The sequence below is a fragment of the Ovis canadensis genome, chromosome 1 (assembly GCF_042477335.2).
Source record: "Ovis canadensis isolate MfBH-ARS-UI-01 breed Bighorn chromosome 1, ARS-UI_OviCan_v2, whole genome shotgun sequence".
In the NCBI taxonomy this organism is placed as follows: Eukaryota; Metazoa; Chordata; class Mammalia; order Artiodactyla; family Bovidae; genus Ovis; species Ovis canadensis.
The window spans coordinates 220,007,073-220,028,211 of record NC_091245.1 but is presented as its reverse complement, the minus strand read 5'-3'; the positions used below and the strand labels follow the sequence as shown (position 1 = coordinate 220,028,211).

Genomic DNA, 21,139 nt, shown 5'->3' with positions numbered 1-21,139 from the left:
TTTCCAAATTACTCATATTTTTATATAGTTATTAATGTGATGCATATACAGTTTGTCTCCTTTGTCATACAGCATTACATTAAAAACATTCCACGCTCTTACAACAGACTTCCTGGTCATCCTTTTAATTGCTAGCTATGTTATACACTGCCATAGTTTACTTAATCAGTTGCTCCAATGTAGAATACTTAAACAGTTTCTAATTTTTCTGTTACTATAAACAAGGCTGTGATGAACATTTTTTCATATAAAACTTTTATGGAAATTAGAATAGTTTCCTTAGGACAGATTCATTCATCCATTACTTGGCCAAAAAAAAGACATATTAAGGCCCTTGGTACTTTTTGCCAAACTGCATCCTGAAAGAGGAGCCCCTTTATTTGGCTTAGTGAATTTGCATGTTGGAGTTAGAGGCTGTGGCAGTCTCACCCAGGCCGTTGAGGGTCCCCACGCTGTCCACCATCCAGCGGCTGATGGTGTGGTTGGCCAGTGAGTCAAACATGCTGCTCAGAGCGCTGGCGCCGGCCGCGGTGCCAATCAAGTACTCCAGGATCAGGTTCCAGCCGATGAAAAATGCCACAAACTCCCCAACAGTGACGTAGCTGTAGGTGTAGGCTGACCCTGTGGTCTTCGGGACGCGGACTCCAAACTCTGCATAGCAGACACCTGCATGGGACACACACACGACAGATGGATTTCAGGAGATGAGCTAACCTTTTGGTGGCTAACCGTCTGGGATAGATAATCCTGGACATCTCTGGGGTCTTAGAACAAGTACGCAAAGTTTTATGTAAATGAATCAATTCAAAGCCAGTTCTGATGTCTTCCAACTTTACTTCTGTAAAAAGTCTAAACCCAAATGCCGGATCTAATTCTAAGGAATGATTAGAAACTGATCTTCTTTATTAGAAAAACTCCCATTTATTGTATGTATCTCTGTTGTTGTTCCTTAAGTGTCAGATATCCTGAGTGAACTTGGGTTTAATTCATTAGGACCATACAACTGATGTCACCAAGGTTAGATTATGTTAGCATTCTTCTCTTTTCATTTTTATTTGTTACAAAATGTGTTCCTCATTTAAGGGTGATACCTGGAGCAATCTTTGAAAATCCTGTACTATATGGGATGGGAGGTTAATTAAAAATGCAAATATAAATAAATAACTAGGCACATGCAAAAGATAATCTAATGAACACCTTTAGAGTATCTCCTATGTGCTTGGCAAGATGCCAAATGCTGGGAATAGAAAAAAGACAAATGAGGCAGGGCCTTGCCTTCAAGTGGAGCTATGCCAGTAAATCCCCACACTTTGTAGGCTGTATGAGCTCAGAAATGCAGAGACGTACAGGAACACAGACAGCAGAGATGAGACGTGTGCATCAGCTGGTTTTGAGGTATATGGAGGAATTAATTGGACTCAGAAGGAGGACTGTGAGGCAAAGGCATGGTGGGGAGAGACTGTATGAAGTTTTGGGTGGAAGGGGATGTGCACTGGGGGACTGCGAGGAGACGAGGCTGGAGAGGCAGGCAGAAGTCATATGTTTTCCAAAGTGGGTCTAATGGGACACTTCTACCAGAGTCATCTATTACACTTGATCTTAGCCAGAAGGCCAAAAAGTGATCAGAGTCATCTATTGAGTTGTGATTTCAGGAGATGGGGACCAGGAATATGCATTTTAATAAGCTTGCCACTTATATTTGAGAAACACTGGTATATTGCCTCTGAGAAACACTGGTATATTTTTTGTTTTACAGAATTAGAAATTAAATTAGAAAGAGGCTGGGAGTATATCAAACTTCTGGAAGTTGGGAGAATATTCTACATTGTACTAGAAAGTCTAGATTTGGGGCCAGTGGGTGGGGTCCTGAGTGGGAGGACAGACATGCGACAGCTTGGAGGAGACACACCAGGAATGTGAGATAGAGGTAGAGGGGAACACAAAGTAAGCATTGCTTTCAGTCCCAATTTTGTTCAGGGCCAGCCTGGCGGTTCTCATCACAAATCAGGGAAAAATCGTTCATTCCTTTGTGATTGAAGAGAGCAAGTTTCTTTTCCTTTGAAAGAGTAAAATCAATGCACGGATGCAAAAGCAGAGACGTCAGAAGCAGTGACATAATGTGACTACATGTGACGCGCCCTTTCTTCCTTTCCCTCGGTGGCCTCAGTGTCGGCACCTCCATATGGAAGGAGCCCTGGACAGCTGGGTTGCCCTCTTGTCTCAACTCTGCCTCGAACCTGTGCACTGCTTTACGTGTTTCCTTCCTTGTAAGGTAAAGGAATTAGGCCAGGATGCTCTCTTTAGAATCTTCCTACTCTTTCAACAGTAGGATTCTATTGTTATATGGAATTCTGTTACAAAATATATTAAGCATCATTTCCTTTCACATTAGTTACTATATTGTTCTGTATTATGGAGATGCTCTCAAGGCCAGCGAAGCTGTTCATCCCTACCTTGAATGGCCTAAGCTGTTATTATTTTGAGTTTCTGTGTCAGCCCCCTTCCCTCCACTTTGTAAAATAGTTTTCCATCTCCTTGGAGGTCAGACTGTCAGTCATTTCTTCTTGTTACTGTTGTGGGGCTTACCTGGAGCGGTCTGACCTCCTCTTATTCTAAATTGCTGCTTCTAACACTTAACGTTTAAATTGTTAGAGTGAGTCTAAAATTAAGAGGAAGTGGTCTCGGAAGGAAAGCCTGAGGAACTCTAGGAGGAAAGTATAGAGTGTGAGGGCCTGATAATATTTTCTTGGTTGCTGGGGGAACTGGTATAACTTATGTGTTCTCATCTTCTGAAGGGACTTGAGCTTGCACATTGAGTAGATGTCTCTTTAAGTGCAGTGTAAGGATTTGGGAGGTAAATGATTTATTCTCTTTAGCGCAGGATGCACAACTTTATCAAGTAATTCTTATACTCTGTGAGCTTCTTTTCTTCATCCTTCTTCACCACCTGATAATGTACAAGGCTTATAAACAGGATTTTTCCAAGTGGCACTTTTGAAATGGGCATCCATTTGATTGCAGATTTAACTTGGAGAGCCAATATTTTTCTCCTTAATATTTGATCTGCCAAATTAAGTAAGAAAACACTCAAGTCACTGGGCAAGGGTGATTAGCAAAGAGTCAAGTCTTCCTTGGGTCTTGTGAAGGGACCTGCCCATCCCTTGCTCTCTTGGGTCAGAGGAATGGGCCCTGTGCTGGGAATGGTATAGGAGCATATGGAATCTTAGTTACTTATTTACCCCAAACATGCTTGGATCTTGATGACTGGGGTTTGGGGAGAACAGTGGGAAATCAGTTAGCCACTAATCACGTGGGATAGTTTCTGCTCGCAGAAATCATTCTTTGGGACACATTCTCATTTTGAACATGTTGTAAAGGATTTTATTTTTGAAAGCTTCTGATTTATTTGCATGCATGAATCCAAGCTTTTCGTGGGTGCTAGAGGGCTTCACTGGTGGCTCAGTGGTAAAGAACCCACCTGCCAATGCAAGAGATGTGGATTCTATCCCTGGGTCAGGAAGATCCCCTGGGGGAGGGCATGGAAACCCACTCTAGTATTCTTGCCTGGAGAATTCCATGGACAGAGGAGCCTGGTGGGCTATAGTCCACAGGGTCGCAGAGTCAGACATGACTGAGCACACATTTATAGAGTGTATCCAGGGAAACTCAGTGATGAGGAGTAAATGATTTCAACTCCAGTATCCTGGGAAAAAAACTGGAAAATGTTGTCAATCATTCTACTCCCTCCCCACCACCCTCACCAACTATCTCGTGTGTAAGAGACACATTCAATTAGACACTTATTCTAATTTCAATAAGAAATAGAAACCATGGAAAAGGATGCCATTAAAAAATTTTTTTTATCCTAGATTAGGTGGTCACTGAGTATTCAAAGGCAAGTTACTTATCTCATGTGGGTAAAACTAGAGGGCCAGTTAGAGGAGCTTCATGCTCCCTTCTAGTACTGTCCTTCTTTGGTTTTAGACCTAGAATCAACTCTTAAACATTTGTGTTAATGGGGGAAGCCCTGTAGGAAATACTGCAAGCCAGTAGTCTTGCAAGGTTGTACTGCCTCCTAGGGGGAGTTTTGGTATTCTGTGAGGGTGTCTATGGTTCACATGATTATTGTAGGCCCTCGTGGAATTAAATGGGCAAAAGCCTGGGCTGTTAGACATTTTGTAGTGTGTGGGACCATCCCACAGGATGATGCGTTGTCCTCTTACTTGATTCCAAAGGTCCCCGTGGACATTCATGTAAGACACAACGTGTTTGTAATTTCTGAGCTTAAATCTATCTTCATTGCACAAAGCATTTTTTGTTTACATGGTTTTACATACACTGAATTATTCAGGGGGGTAACAATTGGGTAAATTAAGGGACAGCTGTAATCTGTTTTGTTTGAAATTTACCAGGAGTTGGTTGTCATTTGGGAAAGCCCCATCAGCAGCAGCTTGGCTCATGGTCTTTGAGCACCAAATGGCACACGTATGTGAGTGTGCATTTGTGGCAGCGGCATTCACAGTGGTTATGCCCCAGCATCCATATGCTGAACTATTATTTTATGAGAAATTACTTTTCTTTCCTTTGTCTTCCATACAGAGGTGATTCTTTTTAAAGTTAGTGCGTAGGAAGGTAACATTCTCTCTAGCTTGCATTGCAGAATAGTAGAAACAGAATTGCAGAATATTTATCACCTGAAATTGATTTGGTGAACCAAGAAGCAGACTCACTATTCTAAGTGAGAGATAAGTTTATAAATAATCTCTACTCAATTTAGCAACTCATTTCAACAATTTATTGCCCCAGAGTTACCCTCCTAATCATATTTGCCTTATGCTGTTATCAAAGTGACTTTGCATTCCTTGGCTATTCATCAAGTGGCTGGAGAGGGAGAGGCATATTGATTCCAGAAGGATGACCGTGTAGCTGCAGAAAATCAATATGCAGCGCAATGGCAGGGTGCAGATGGCTATCGAGTGTGTGCTACAGATGTGATGGACGTGTTCCCTTCAGAGCTGTTCAGAGAGGCGAGTCCTTGAGCAATACAGTGGCTTCATTTCAGTGGGACTAAAGAGAAGAGGAGTGATTTATTCCTCACATCCTGCAACTCTGATACCCTTTTTGGTTATCTGCCTTTTAAGTATATTGTAAACATTCGTTGTTGTCATTTAGTTGCTTAGCTGTGTCTGACTCTTTGCGACTGCATGGACTGTAGCCCGCTAGGCTCCTCTGTCTATGGGATGTTCCAGGCAAGAATACTGGAGTGGGTTGCCATTTCCTTCTCCAGGAGAACGTCCTGACCCTGGGATCGAACCTGTGTCTCCTGCATTGCAGGCAGATTCTTTACCACCACGCCTCCTGGGAAGCCCCTCCTCCTGTTCTTGTTTTGTAGTATCCCTAGTGTTCTGATTTATTTCTATATCTAGAACTATTTTTGGTTAAATTGCCTAACTACCAGCCTGAAACCTAGGGAAAATTAGGACTTACACATTGAAAAGAGGCTTGGGACAAGATACCAGAAGCTTTCATCTTTGAAACATTCACTGTCAACCCCTTTGTGTATACCTCAAGTGATATGTGATTTGAAGTTCAGAAAAATTTGGTTCCTTTCAATGTGAATTTCTTTTGAGCTTTGCTATGACATATATAGGTGTAACAGACCAACCTTCAGTTAGATGCTCCCAGAGAGTCTACAAACAATATTGAACTTTCTAAGCTTGTGCTGAAGATAGCACTACCCAAGACAATCACTATATGCTCCTCCCCATATAATGTCATCCTGTCACTTAAAACCTGCGCTGGTTCTCTAGTTCCAGGAGGCATAGAACCAGGAGGCAAAGATTCTCCACCCTAGGAGGGTGTAAAGGAGAGAGATCCAACTGAGAGTAGGTAAAAGTTAGAGAACACTTTCTCCACTCAAGAAATGTTTCCCTCTTCCTTCCACCAAAGAGAGCCATCAGACAAATAAGTCCTTTTTAAAAGTGTACTTGCTCTTAGAAAGATTAAATCTAGAGATTATTTACACTTGAATGCCAATTACTCTACTCAGATAAACAGAGGTTTTCCCATTACCGTGTAGTTGAACTTATTGATTAATTCACTAACCTACTTATCAGTGAACTTACTAATTTCCTGAATAACTTCAGACTTCCTAATTTCCTTCCTTTTGTGCCTACTAAATCAGGTGCTGTGGTGATATCATATCAGAGACTTAAACGGTAAGTAAGGCAGCTCTCCTGACCTTGAAGTGTCTATATTCTAGTTGGGAAAGGGTTTAATAAACAGATGATTCCCCACAGCTGGTGTTTAATGCTATAGAGTATACATGAGGTGCTCTGGGAGCCCAGTGGGGGGAGTGTGGTTCTTGGGGAGCATGGTCCTTTGGTGGCTGGGGAAGTGGAGACAAAGTGAGGAGGCTTTTGAACTGCATCTTGAAGGGTGAACTGGGCTTTCCCAGGCAGGAGAAAATGGGAAAGGATGGTCTCAGGCAGATAAAAGGGCACAGCTTGGACGATCTATGGGCAACGCTGGGGACTGAGGGTGATGAGTCTGCAGAGGGGGGCTGGGACCAAGTGTTGAGGGAAAGAACCTTGTTATTAGGTTGGGGGGATCTAGCAGAAAAGGGCTGTACCATTATAGTTGTAAAGCTTTGTCTTGGTTGTAAAACCCACTCTGCACACAAAGTCTTATCTGAGAGCCTAATTCATAAGTAAGTGAAAGCTGGGTGGCTCTGTCTGAGGAGGGAGTGGGATGCCTGCCCAGGAACTCCCTCATCCCACGCCTCCCCAAAGCCTCTGAGTATACTCCATGGACCCATAGGCTGAAGCTGAGTATTCAGTTAACGACAGAGCTGGGATCCAAACGGAAGTCCCTGGATACCCAGTTCTAGGCACTTTCCAATCCATTCTTTCATCATCTGAAATATTTATACGGCACCATCTTGATGCATCTATGGGAGATTTTAGGAGCTTAAAGGGGAATAGGAAGAATATAGTTCCTCTTTTTGTGGGTCTGACAGTCTAGTGGAGAAGACAGACCAGAAGAGCAACAAGTTTAAGGAAACAAGAAAGGAGATATTAGTTGCAGGGGCTGGGGGAATACATGGGCTGATTTAAAGAGATGCAACATTGAGTTCTGAAGTGAGGTCTTCAGAGAGCCGGAAGGACTACCCATAAGGAAAGAGGGCATCAGGACGTATGAGAAGCAGTGGAGAGAAGTGTTCACAGAAACAGTTAACCAGCGCTGCAGTTTCATTCAGGTCTCTGGGATCAGTCTTGGCCTGCGTATTGATCAGAGCGTTTGCCTGGGGTAACTGGCTACAGGTTGCAGATACTCAGCCTGGCTGGTTGTTTTGAACATGTTTTATCTGTCAGCAGTCCTCCTGAGTGCCACTTATCCTGTCTTCCAGACTCAGGGAGGAATCAGCTGTTGGGCGACACCAGAGCAACTCACCACTTAGACCCAAACATGTCTTTAAGGACACCCTCACCAAAGATGGCATTTTGCTGAGATGATTGTTATCCACTTCCTTCTCATTTTCTTAGTCTTCTTAAAACGTCTCTGTTCCATTTATAAATTCACAGCAAGGCTATAGCTGTTATATATACAGTGAGCCCCCTACATATGAACCTTCAGGTTGCAAACTTTCAAAGATGTAAACATGCATTCACATGTCCAATCGCATAAGTCAGTGCCTGTGTCCAGCGTACGTTGTCACATGCATGAACCCTCTACAAGTGGCTGTGCTTTTGTGTACTTTACTGTACATTGCTGTGTAGAGTACAGTAGCGCAGTGTCTTTATTTCAAGCCCAGGATGTCTAGAAACAGCATAAAAGCAGCAGTGATGTAGCTGGTACTACTGTACTTTTCAAGGTACTGTACTGTAAGATTAAAAATGTTTTCTTTATTTTTTTGTGTTTTTTTTAATGTATTATTTGTGTGAAAAGTATTATAAACTTATTACAGTACAGGACTGTATAGCCGAATGTGTTAAGTACCTAGGCTAACTCTGTTGGATTTTCGAATGAATTGGACTTGCAGGCTCTTGGAGTGGAATTTACTCGTATGTAGGGGACTTTCTGTGTTGCTATGGTTGCTAGTACTGCTTACATGTGGCTTTGGAGTGGGATACAACAAGAAGTCACAGGGCCCTAGAGAGAAATAATGTGTGAATTCTCTGGGAAACATTTGTTTTCTCGGCAGCACTGAATTTCAGGAGGTGGTGCTGAAGTATCCCCATCATTTTGTCCCCCTTGAGAAGCATATTGTTGGGATCTAAGAAACATCTATTCAGCCCCCTGTCAAGTGTGGTGAACCCCTACGACCCTGCCCCAGTGTCCTGTTCCTATGCTCTTCATCAACCAAGAAACTGTGGGGTTTCTTTTTCAGGGAGTAATCCATCAGGCACTCTCTCCTTCTCACCTCAACTGTCTCTTCTACCTGAGTAACCTTGGTTACTTCATCACTTGTCAGTGAAGCTTGGGCCAATTTTTACAAATGTGTCTGGAAGAAAAATAATTTGTCTTGGAACTCCTGTTTCTTTGCATCTGAGAAGAGACTTGTAATTTTTCTGCCAAAGTGGGCCTCAGGTGGACAGTGAGAGCTTGTGTTTAGGGGATGGGCAGCATCTTCAATCAGGGGGGTGCGACACTCTCACTCACTGACACTGATAGGACTCCAATTACCGTTGGGAGGAAACAGAACTGGAAAGTTCCCAGCCCACAGCACCAGCATATCAACATACAGACAGGAAGGAAGGAAGCTGACCTCAAGGTCAGAGAAGTGACCACCGAAATAGGTCAAGGAAGTTTAATAATTTGCTGATTAAATGTGATCGGACTGTTTACTCTCTTGCCTTGATCTCCCCTTTGAAAATATTTTAAAGGTTATTAGAGGTACGGTTTTCATAATATGATGAATTCCAGTAATATTATTCCATAATATGATGAATTATACAGTCTAGTCATGCTGTTGTTAATATCATCATTAATGTACATTGGTTAATTTTTAATAGCTTATCAAGGTATGAGGATGGTAATAATAATGATGATCATGCGGCTGCTTTCAACTAAAGAATCCACGGGGTTAGTTGTTTCTGAGTCTGTCTTCTGGCCCAGATTGATCCCTCTTCATTGCTAAGGTGGCAGGTGGTCTCAAACCGCCCTTTTTTCTGCTCCTAACAATTTCATGTTGGTGTCCTTGGGTAAACATCAAAGGCAGCCTCAGAGGGCAAAAGATGTTACAAAAGGGAAAGACATGTTTGGGGGCATCTACCTCTGTTAGGCCCATTGTATGCAGTTACCCATCAGATGCTCAGGTGAGCTGTGAGGTAAGGCTAGAGTCTCCATCAACAGCCCCTCCTGGCTTTAGGAGAAGCTGCGAGGTGTCATAGGAGTCACACAGCCTCTGGAGGGAGACAGAGTGTACTCATGACAGTTAAATAAGATAATGCACACAGATCACATTGCCTAGCATCTAGCACACTGTAAGTGCTTGATAAGTGGCCACTAGAAGTTTTGCCAACTGTGGCCTTGAGTAAGTCACCCAATTCACTGAGCCTTAGTTTCTCCATCTGGAAAATGGCAATGGTGATGCCTACCAGGCAAGCTGTCATGGGTCTTGGCGTTTAGCAGGCACCCCTCCAGCGGCATCTATGGCTGTAATTATAGTTGAGGAAGAGGAATCTGAGAACTTTACTTAGAAGTAGCTTCTGGAGTGTTTACGTGGGAGCCTTGGCCTCGTAGGTGGAATAAAAGAGATTAGAAGCAAGTAGTGTTGGCTGATGGTGTTATAGAGTCAGCATTGGCAGAGATATCAGAAGCAATCGAGCATTCAGATCAAGCCCTGTGTGTGCTTGGTTCACTTCTAAATCTGAACCTGGAAAAATTTCTTTCTGGATTCTTAATCTTTATTATAGGGATAACTGTTCTGTTCCACAAATCCAGTTAGAAATTGTGAAGATGAAAAGAGAGTTCCCATTTTCTTGTTCAGCCTTTCTTTATGTGGAGAAGGCAATGGCAACCCACTCCAGTACTCTTGCCTGGAAAATCCCATGGACGGAGGAGCCTGGTAGGCTGCAGTCCATGGGGTCGCGCTGCCCCTCGTCCAGATGACTCTGATGACTGGACCAAAATGGCTTTGTGCAGAAAGGCAAGGAGAGCAGGCATGGAAATAACAGCTTGTCGAAGATTTTCCAGCTCATTTCTCTCCAAAATTGGGCAATGCCCCTATTCCTGAAGCACAGGAATGTGGCACCGACAGAGGGCAGCTCTAAGAAGTGAGGGGACCAGACCGCTACCCCTTTGTCCTGAGAACTTAATGGGCAGGATCAAAAGTGAGTGCTAAGAGAACACACTTGAGCACTTGTGTGGCCTCCTCAGCCCACTTGATGAGCAGGTAGGACCGGGTTCTGCTGGCACAGGCTGTGTTCTCGGCAGATGCCTGGGAGGGTGAGACCCAGAGAGTTTTTTGCGGGCCTGGGCCTTCTCTCAGTGGAGGATATTCCCAGAGAAACCCCCTTAAGAGACAGGTGCCATCTTGACTTTTTTCCAAAGTGGCCACATGCAGGGAGGGCAGAGTAGAGCCAGAGAGAGGCTCAGGATTTGGGAGGCAGTTAGAGAGAACTTTCTGGGTGTAGGGACCCAGTGGTAGCTCCTGCTTCTCTAATTGTCCTCCCTCCCAGGATATGAACGCCTACCACTTTCACCTCCCTTCCTCTCTGGCCCTGTTTCTGCTCTCTAGCTCACAAACTCTAGAAGAGTTTGGTCTTCCGTAGGGCATAAGTCTGAAGTTTGTATTTTAGGAGTGAGTGTTGCTGCCTACTGGTCCATGAGGTAGGAAGGATAGTGTGTGTGTTAAACAGTACTGGGCACAGCTGACCAGGATCCAGGGGTTACTGCTCTTGCCAGATTCTCATCTAAGTGGTCCTGATGGGTTTTTTTCCAACTAGACAGCCCCTACTGAATGCAGTAGCAGTGGTGGGATTTTAGCTGACGCTTCTGTAAGACCGCTCCAGTGACTGGAGCAGTGAATCCCTTGCATATGTCGGTGGCTTCTTGACAGAGGCATTCCCTCCAAGGGGAACGTGGAGTGCTTTTGGCCTGATGTATCGTGTCAAGTCCTCTCATAATTAAAACACACTTAGAAGTGTTTGTGAAGGAGCAGGCATTTGTATCCATGTTTTACATATAAGAGAAACTTATTGCATTGTTTATTTTCCTTAAAAAGTCTAAGAAATTATAAACTGGGGTATTTATAAACAAAATCTCAAGATAAATAGCCAAGGAGTGGGAGGCAGGTTCAAGAGGCAGGGGATATATGCTTACATAAGGCTGATTCACATTGTTGTATGGCAGAAACTAACACAACATTGTAAGGCAATTATTTTCTGATTAAAAAAAGATAAATAGCAAAGGACTATTATTTTTTTTTAACTTTTTATTTTGTATTGGGGTAGAGCCAATTAACAATGTTGTGGTAGTTTCAAGTGAACAGTGAAGGGATTCAGCCGTACATATACAAGTATCCATTCTCCTCCAAACCCCCTCCCTTCCAGCCAGGCTGGCATAGAACATTTGAGTAGTGTTCCCTGTACTATACAGTAGGTTGCCAAGGACTATTATTGAATTTATTCCAGAATAGGAAATTCCTAAAGCACTGATAGGATATAAAGATATATTTATGTGTGCACGTGTATACATACATAATTATGTAAATGTATACATAGATTTCTATATTTTCAACTACTTTGCATGGAATTTTGGGACCCAAGCCTATATCTAGTAGTCATGTGTGGATGTGAGAGTTCTACTATAAAGAAAGCTGAGCACCAAAGAATTGATGCTTTTGAACGGTGGTGTTGGAGAAGACTCTTGAGAGTCCCTTGGACTGCAAGAAGATCCAACCAGTCCATCCTAAAGGAGATCAGTCCTGAGTGTTCATTGGAAGGACTGATGTTGAAGCTGAAACTCCAATACTTTGGCCACCTAATGTAAAGAACTGATTCATTTGAAAAGACTCTGATGCTGGGAAAGATTGAAGGCAGGAGGAGAAAGGGACGACAGAGGATGAGATGGCTGGATGGCATCACTGACTCAATGGACATGAGTTTGAGTAAACTCCTGGCGTGCTGCGGTCCGTGGGGTCGCAAAGAGTCAGACACAATTGAGCGACTGAACTGAACTAAAGTCTATGTCAGTGGTGAAGCAGAGCATGAAACATGTGTGATGCTTGCTTTTCACACACATATAGTCACCCATGGACACGCAATAAAGCACAGGCCCAGGCTGTGTCCAGGATGAATGCATTCCATGGGTTGTCAAATCAAAGGTTCACTTTATTGCTTGCTGTTCTCTCTTTTTCATGCTACCTCTACCCTTTGTCTTACAGTGTTTGTCTATGCTGTACCCCAGAAGCGGCCAGCTCCTGGATACAGGAGGTAGACAGTCCACTGGAAAGGCCATTCGTCAGTGTCCCTGCGTCTTGAAATGTCAGCACTTACACATTCTTCACTTCCTTGTGTAAGAATCTGTTCTTCCTTCAGTTTCATTCCTACTCCTCTGCCTACATTTTTCTTTCTCCACTGTTGCTTCCTGTTTCTCCGTCTCCATCTGACTGTGGCCACTTAACAAACTCCTGCCCTTAGTTCTTTTCTCTTCATACCCCTCTGCTTTGGTGACCTTACCTCTTTGCCAGGGCTTGGGGAGTGTGCAGGGCCCTCCCTGATTCACTTGGGTGGCCCTGCCCCTTAACCCCACCTTTGTGACCTGGCAGCATGAGGAGGGACACTGAGTGGGACCGGATGTTTAGAGCAGGTGGCTGGCACGAGCAGTCCGTGAGCTGGTGTGGTCGGTCACAGTGTCTGCCTTTATCAGGCCTCCAAGGGCGAGAGCTGGTGCCTGGCACAACTGTTCTTCACGGTTTCCATGTGCACTCCTGCATCAGGTGGTTATCCTTGGTTGTTGTGCCTGACTCATCTCTAGCCCCTATTTCACTGCACAGAAAGGAGGCTGCTTAAATATCTTTTGTTCCGAGAGAGAGAATACTTCGTCATGGTACCCTGTTTAATTTACATGGAGCATTTACTACAGTTTGGAATTTTTCTGTATATTTATTTACTTGTCTTCTGAGGAACAGTCTTCTTGTATGTTTTGAAGCACAGCTTGTTTGAAGGGACTGTCCCCGTAGAGATAGAGTTCCTCTTGGGCAAATACCTTCAGAAGTAAAAGCAAGCTCTTTGCCCACTGTTTATCTGGAGAAAGGGTGGGTAGGAGGTGGGTCTGAGTCTTCTGCTACGTGTGCGTGGAGGGACTTCCGAATCTGAACCACAGATGGCTCATTTGCACCAGGAACAAGCCTAGCCTTGTTAGGTTGGAGACCTGGTCAGCAGTAGTGATAGTCATAAAAATAATAGCAAACATTACTAAACACTGACTACGTGTACCAGCTCTGCTTAGCGCTTTCCATACGTGATCTGAATCTCACAAGGTCGTAACGGTGCTGAGGCTGTCCTTATTCCATTTATAGAAATTGAGGTCAAGATCTAGCTAGGTTCTCAGGACTCCCTGATCTTTTCCACTTGCAGAATACACCTAGACAATGACACTTGTATGAATGTGGTCAGGAGGTCCTGTGTAAAGGGTCGAGGCTGTTCATAGGTACAAGTGACAAGCCTGGCCACCTCCTGTGGCCCTGAGGGCTAAGGGAACAATACCCTGGCACATCCCCTGCTTGGGGAGCCCTAGGTTAAGTGCATTTTTTAAGTCTCACAAGTAGTAAATGGCTGAGCAGGGCTTGAAGTGAGGTATGTCAGCTCTGGGACTGATCACTCCCATGCTATGTGGTGATGGGGTGTGTGGGGGGAATTGAGGCACCGGACCTTTTTTTTTTTCACAAATCTTTCCCCTCCCTGGGTTCTCTTTTTCACCCTAACTCATATGGGCAAGCTTCCCTGGTAGCTCAGATGGTAAAGAATCCGCCTGCAATGCAGGAGGCCCAGGTTTGATCCCTGGGTCCAGAACATCCCCTGGAGAAAGGAAAGGCAACCCACTGTAGTATTCTTGCCTCGCAAATTCCATGGACAGAGGAGCCTGGTGGGATACAATCCATGGGGTCGCAAAGAGTTGGACATGACTGAAGCAACTAACACTTTCACTTTTAATCTAAACTCTTCATTTTGCAGAGGAGGAAACTGAGGGCACAAGATGTAAATGACTTATTCCAGGGTCCCAAGCTGCTGGGGGGCAGGGCTGGACCAGATCCCGGGTGTCCCAGGCCCTTTGTCTCCGGCAGTGCCCACGACTATTTCATGTGTGCCTGTCTTGTTTCTTCGCACCCATGCCAAGCCCCTTGTCTCGGAGTTCTTTCCTGTCTTCTGCAACATCTCTGCGTTGCCAAGCCCAGAGCTGGCGGCCAGTCCCTCCCATAGCCACGCTGGGTGCTCTCAGTATGCCCTGTCCACCCCAGCCAGTGCTGGAGAAGATGTAAAAGAAGCCCAGTCTCTCCTGGGTTTGCTGGAGGAAGCTCATTTTCACATTAAGTGATCTGAGAAACGTGCATATTTCTATTAGATTGTGCTCACCTTTCCTGAACTGGTGACTGACAGCCTTCCTACAGGGCTGTCAATCCAGCCCCCCGTGGAAGAGCTGCCTGCACTTCACAGTACCCTTCTCACTGCTGACAGGTGACGGAAAGGCACTGCACTTTGAAGTCACTTTCATGACCCAGGTTACAGAAGTTTTGATCTAGAAAAGTACTCATTTAATCAATAGAACAGAGTGAGCTAGAGGCTCTTTTAAAACCCCAATAAGAATGAAGCTTTAGTTAAAAAAAAAGAATGAGGGTTTCCTTGATTTGCTCAGTTTTCTCTGGTGAGTTTTTAAATTTTGGGGGTGTGTGTCTGCATGAAGCAACACGGGGGTAATAGCCTCTGGAGAAGGCAGAATCAAATTTAGACTTGCCTTTTTTTGCCTCTGACTACTTTGTTGTCCTGGACAAGTCACCCAACCTCCCTGAGCCTCAGTTTTGTCATCTGCAAGGTGAATCTGACAGTGGTACTTATTTTGTAGGATTTGTTGGGAGGATTGTGCAGCTGGTGTTCAGCTGGTGCCAGGCATATTCTTAATGCCCAGTGGTTTAGCTATTATGGTGAGCTATACAACAGGAACAGTACTATCACCTAGCAGGGAGGCTGAGAGGATTAAATGAGGTAGTATACGCATGGTGCCTAGGGCACGGTATTCACTTAATAATAATAATAACAACAGTAATAATAGTAGTGGCTAACATTTATCAAGTGTTTACTAACTGATGTCTTAGAGACTTTACAAACATCAGGGGCAGCCGCTATTATTATTAAGATTTCCAACTTAAAGCTGTGTATTTGGACAGTATGTTGGAGAGCTAGTCTTCAAGAAGCTTGAAGGCTGCCCCGCATATGTTTGTTCATCTTTGCATTTCTACTCTCTCAATGTTTCTGCCTCTCCCACTCCCCCTAGTGATTAAGAGCACTTCTCAGATATGTTTGGAGGAACTAATAAAGGCAAGTTTGTGTAATGAATGAGCGATCTAGATAATTGAAAACAGGTTGCAGAAGGGCCAACCCTTCTGGTGGTCACCTCTCACCTCTGCTTCAGTTTGAGGAGGGGAAGCACACCAGACTACCTAGATAGACCCTAAGTCTTTGGAGATCTCTTTGGCCATGAAAATCAACCGGAGATGAACACTGGAAAGAGGAGGCCCAGCTTAAACTGTGAGGATCTGCAGAACCGGTGCAGGGAGGAGACTGGGAGCCTCGTCTGTGGGAAACAGTTCTGCTCCCCTTACCACCTCCCCAGGGATTCAGTTACCAGGGCTCACCTGATGATGGATGAGAAGATGTGAAAGAGCGAGGGAGAATCTTTCACATGGTTAACACAAAATGATCACCCCTAGTGCTGAACCATAAACTGAGGGTGCCAAGTGGTCACTGGAGGCAGACTGCTCATGCCCTCCCTGTCCTGTCACCTCTTAAGCAAGAACCTTAAACCAACTGCCAAACTTTTCAGAAGCCTCCTTTTTTCTCATCTGTAATATGAGGACAATAACACCACTTACCACATAGGGTTGTTGTGAAGACTGAGTGAAATAAAGTGTAAATCACTTAGAACTCTTTTGGTATACAGGAAGTGCTCAAATCAGCTGCTTCTGCTGCTACTGTTATTATCAGTGCTATTATTGCTGTAATTACTTATCAGGTTTAGTGTTCATCTCCAACAGTGGAGATAAACCTAAAAAGTGATTGGTCCTTTAGGGTAGAGACAATTTCTTATTCATTTCTGGTATTGCCTTAAGACTGGCATATAGTGGGTACCCAACACAGCTTTCCAAAACTGTATCTTATTAGATTTTTGCTACTGTTTTTCATGAGCAGATAAAAATTATCAGTATTGTGTACCAGCCAGGGGACTTATGTTGTGAATGTTTACTGTCATTTATCCTTACAAAATCCCCTGAGAAGTGGGCTCAAAGAGTTATCGTAGACAGTGCATGATCTTAGGGGTCATTCAGACCTATACTCTGTTTGAGGTTCAGTTTTATTAATATTAAAAGGGCTGGAAATAAACAAGTTTGATTTCCCCACTCACGTCCACAGGAGCCTCTTGGGGCAGGTTGCATTGAATGGCCAGGTGTCGCTGGCATGGAGACCTTGCTTTGTGTTTCATCCCAAGCCAGCTGAACTAGAGAAACTCTGAAAACTATCTTGCTTTCATCCCTCATCTCTTCATAAATCTGTCAGTGGTGACCAGAGAGAAAACTACTTCCCCTATCTGGTTTATACAATCTGGTATACACAAAGGATTTCTAAGGTTTGGCACGGGCATGGGGTCTGGATGTGCGCTGCTGAGCTATTCGAGAGTAGATAAGACCTTTTGGATGAAGGGTAAAGGTTACAGCACAAGCTGCTTCCTCTGATAAATTTCCTCTACCTGTGATAGGCTGTGGGCAGCTGTGGTGTTGGGGCAGGAATGGTAGGAGGAGCCTGGGAAATTATTGTAGCTTTGAATCTTGTCCAATTATAGAGAAAGTGGTTCCCTCTCTTAGTCTGATTTGTTCTGTATCGTAAACTGGTTTGCATGGCATGGAGGATGATGCCACAAGGGCAAAAATCTCTTAAGAATCTGCTGGCCAAATAGTTTCTATCTTAGCATATGTTCCCTCTTCTTGTAGGTCATGGCTATTCCATAGGTAGGTCCTGATTCCTATAATGGAGTAGTTCTTAACCTGGGCTGCACATTAGAATTCCCCAGGGAATTAAAAAAAAAAAAGCTATCAATCCCTGGGTTGTACCCCATCCAGCTGAATTGGATTAGAATCTCTAGGGGGTAGAGACTGGCCTTCAGTATTTTAAAAAAGAAAACAAAATCAAAAGAAAATTTAAAAATGAGCCACAAGCTGAGAGAAAATGTTTGTAAAACCACACATCTAATAAAGGGCTTGTATACAAACTATATAAAGGAGTTTTATAAGTTGATTAAAAAAAACCCTGAAGACTCCGATTAAATAATGGGAAAAAGATTTGAACAAATACTTTACCAAAGAGTATATATATGCATGGCAAATAAGTAAAAAAAGATGTTCAAATATTCATAATTAGGGAAATGCAAATTAAAACCGTTCTGTTTAAGGCCAGAGTAGAAAAGGACCACGTATTAAAAAGCCTGAGGGTGGACAGGAGCTTGACCTCTGTGATGTGGAGGAGCGGTGGGTAACTGAATCCAGCGGGAGGCACTGGATGTGGGAGGTCACGATGTGGGAGTGGGAGGAACATGGTGGAGGGGGCTTTCCTTGGCTTAGTGACCGAGGAACACCGAGTGAGAGGCCTGGATGAAGAAACCTAATATAAAACTGCCAACTTTGCCACAGTTATTTTGATCCTGGCCCTGGCTGGGAGCTCAGGGAAGGTTCTGGTTGGCTTCAGTGAGGAGGTGTCTGTTACAAAGGGTAGAGCAGTATTATGGCTGAGACCAGGTGCAGAGAGCAGTGTCCATAATGGGGGAGAAGCAGGACTTTCTTTTGGTGCCTGGTAGAGTTACTGGATAGTACTGGGGCCTTCGGAGAAGCTAGGCCAGTGATGTGCCGGTTAATGTATAACAACGCACTCTCTGAAAACAACAAACAAACAAATGCTGATTTGTAGTGTTTGCCGATTTCTGTGGTGTCCATACTCCCTCCAGAGCCCCTGTCTAGGTTACACACGAGCACGGTTAGAGGGGGAGAGGCTCCCAGAATGTGACTGGGCCTGGTTCTGATTTCTAAATGTAAGCTAGCACCATGAAGGGTAAGCTAGCACCATGAAGGATAAGCTGTGGGGATTCACCTGTGGGAACTATTGTGGGTTTGGGGGACTGGGGCACAAAAGAATGAGACATAAAGGAGACTGTGGGGAACACAGAGGAGACTGTGGGGCTTACCCGATGGCTCAGCAGGTAAAGAATCTACCTGCCAATGCAGGAGATGCGGGTTTGATCCCTAGGTTGGGAAGATCCCTTGGAGGAGGAAGTGGCAACTCACTCCAGCATTCTTGCCTGAAAAATCCATGGACAGTAGAGCTGGAGGGTTAGAGTCCATAGGGCCACAAAGAGTTGGACACAACTGAGCGACTGAGCAGAGAGCAAGTGGTCTGCATTGACCAGGCGGGACCTTAGCCATCTGCCCTATGCCTTCTGTAGGACATGTGGTTACATGCCTGCCTTTTGTCTTACCATTGCTATTCTGTTCTGTATGCTGACATTTTTAGATTTATAAATTTATGGTGAGTAAGAATCTGGCATCTTCCCCCAAATAATTTCTTTGCCAAACAAGTTTGAAAATGATTGCAATCAGGTTAATAGAATTTCAAGCATCCACAGGATTCATTCATGTGAATAAAATTTATTTCCATCTATAAGGAAAAAAATCCTCTTTTCTGCAGGAATCTCAGTTATTAGGGTATTCAGGCATATTAGAGAATGACTTAAGGAAAAGATAGTGGTAAAACCAACAGGGATATAAGCCATGGCAGGAGATAAATATTTCACATCAGTCTGGAATTATTTTTCTCATCACATTAAAAAGATGACAGACGTAAAGCAGTGTGCTTTGTGGTTGCATGTCCCTGGTCTGTGCATCCCATGTGTGTGCATGTGTGGATGTATGCTCAGTTGTGTCTGACTGTTTGTGACCCCACGGACTGTAGCCCATCAGGCTCCTCTGTCCATGGAATTTTCCAGGTGAGATTGCTGGAGTGGGTTGCCATTTCCTACTCCAAGGGAACCTTCCCAACCTAGAGGGAAGACGTCTCTTGCTTCTCCTGCATTGGCAGGTGGGTTCTTTACCACTCATGCCACCCGGGAAGCCTGTGCATCCCATAAAGATGAAGACTATTTAGCCTGGATGTGTGATATTAGTGCGGAACTCTCCTTGTGGTCGTATGCATTAGTACACAGAACTCCCAGTATAAGTCAGCACCTTTACTGCTTCAGAAACATTTGAAGAGGCCACAGCATTCATTGCCAAGACACGAGTTGACCCACGGGATTTTCCACCCTCAAATCCACCGTGAGCTTTTGCAGTATAAGCATCAAGAGCAAGATGTTTCCCTTCTTTTTCAGGGTTGCCATTGACCCATCCCTGGCATTCTGGGAAAATACTGTGGACCCCAACTCAAGAGGAGGAAAGAGGAAAAAGAAATAGCGCTGTTTCATAAACTATCAGTATGTAAGCCCTGGTGCCTTATTTAAAAAAAAACAAACAAATGAGCTTTATGATTTTTTCTCAAGGAGAGAGAAGAGGCGTGCCGAGCTACCACTGCAGAATGTCAAGCTGTTGACGCGCTTGCAGCAGGTGGTGCTTTGTGGTTCTCACAACGCTTTATGTTTCCTAGCTTGGTTTCCTCCTCCTTGGAGATCCCAATGCCAGTTTGGGGCTCGTCAAGTCCCAATCACATCAGGTTTACTGATGCGTCATTTTGCTACTCTGCCTATCCATTATTTATTATTTATAGCTTGGCTATGTCCCCGCCCCGCCCCTCCCCCCCCCCACTCACACACTCACACAAAGGGAACTGACCTACCTTCCCATGAAAGGAGACTTAGAATAAAAATAGAGCCATTGGGACATGACAGGGAATGAGACATTGGGCAGTGGGTAGGCACCAGGGTAATTATTTGGATGGAGAAACCAAAGGAAAAGGAAGCTACTCCAGTGAGCCAAACCTAGTGCTGAACTCCCTGTTAGTCAAAGCAAAAAGGTCTACCATTTCACGCCTCTCACTACTGAATACTCCAGAAGAGTGGGAGGAACGGTAACAGGCCGGGGAGCACGGCCTTCGCCTTCATCGAGAGGCTTACCTGACAGTATGGACGCCACGGCTGCAATGATGAAGGACACAATGACACCGGGTCCTGCCATCTCCTTGGCCACCAGCCCAGACACCACGTACATCCCCGTGCCCACGCAGCTGCCGACGCCGAGCGAGATGAGGTCCATGGTGGTGAGCACTTGGGCTAGCTTGGTGCCGTGTGCCGTTGTGGCCCCAGTTCCCTCCAGCATGGACTCCACCGGTTTGGTGCGCAGGATCCGAGAGTGCATGGCATACCAGGCGGCCCCCCACTGCACTCGCCGGGGGTCGAGGGAGGTGAGGAAGCCACTCATCCTGAGAGACAGGCAGTGGTGAAGGTCAGCTGACGGAGGTGGGCTGCAGAAGCCTCAGTGGCTGCTTCTGGAACTCATCTAGTGAATGGGGATTTCCCTTTCAGGAAAGGTCCAGAGGGACCTGCAGCAGCCTTCTCCTGGGCATGAGTGTCTGCAGGAAACACACAAGAAAGAGGAAGGTGAGACCAAGCGGGGAACAAACCACGACTTGCAGACATAGGTAGAGGTCGGTGCACGGAACTGGTGGAACTGATCTGTCCTGTGTATTCATAACGCAGAGGGTTGCTTTTCCCGCTTTGTGTCCCTCCCAGTCCTAAATGACAGTCTGTGGTTTGCGCTGTGTTGCATGGTCCTTCTGAAGAGGGTGGTCTGATTAGGGCTCGGCCACAGGACCTGCAGTAAGTTATCTCATGTCTTTGTATGTCAGTTTCAACTGTACAGTGGGGATGGTCAAGCCTCCTGCCTTGT

At 44.8% G+C, this 21,139-nt stretch overlaps 1 protein-coding gene across 1 annotated transcript in view; it reads right to left on the bottom strand.

Moving 5' to 3' along the window:
• Nucleotides 1-20,758, bottom strand: part of SLC7A14 (solute carrier family 7 member 14) — a 53,652-nt gene extending 32,894 nt beyond the window's left edge. The window contains exons 1-2 of the mRNA XM_069560405.1: nucleotides 20,368-20,758; nucleotides 430-666 (exon numbers count right to left, since the gene is read on the bottom strand). Coding sequence (XP_069416506.1) covers nucleotides 430-666; nucleotides 20,368-20,671 — 541 coding nt within the window. The 5' untranslated portion in view covers nucleotides 20,672-20,758. The remainder of the gene's footprint in view (nucleotides 1-429; nucleotides 667-20,367) is intronic.
• Nucleotides 20,759-21,139: the final 381 nt, after the last annotated feature.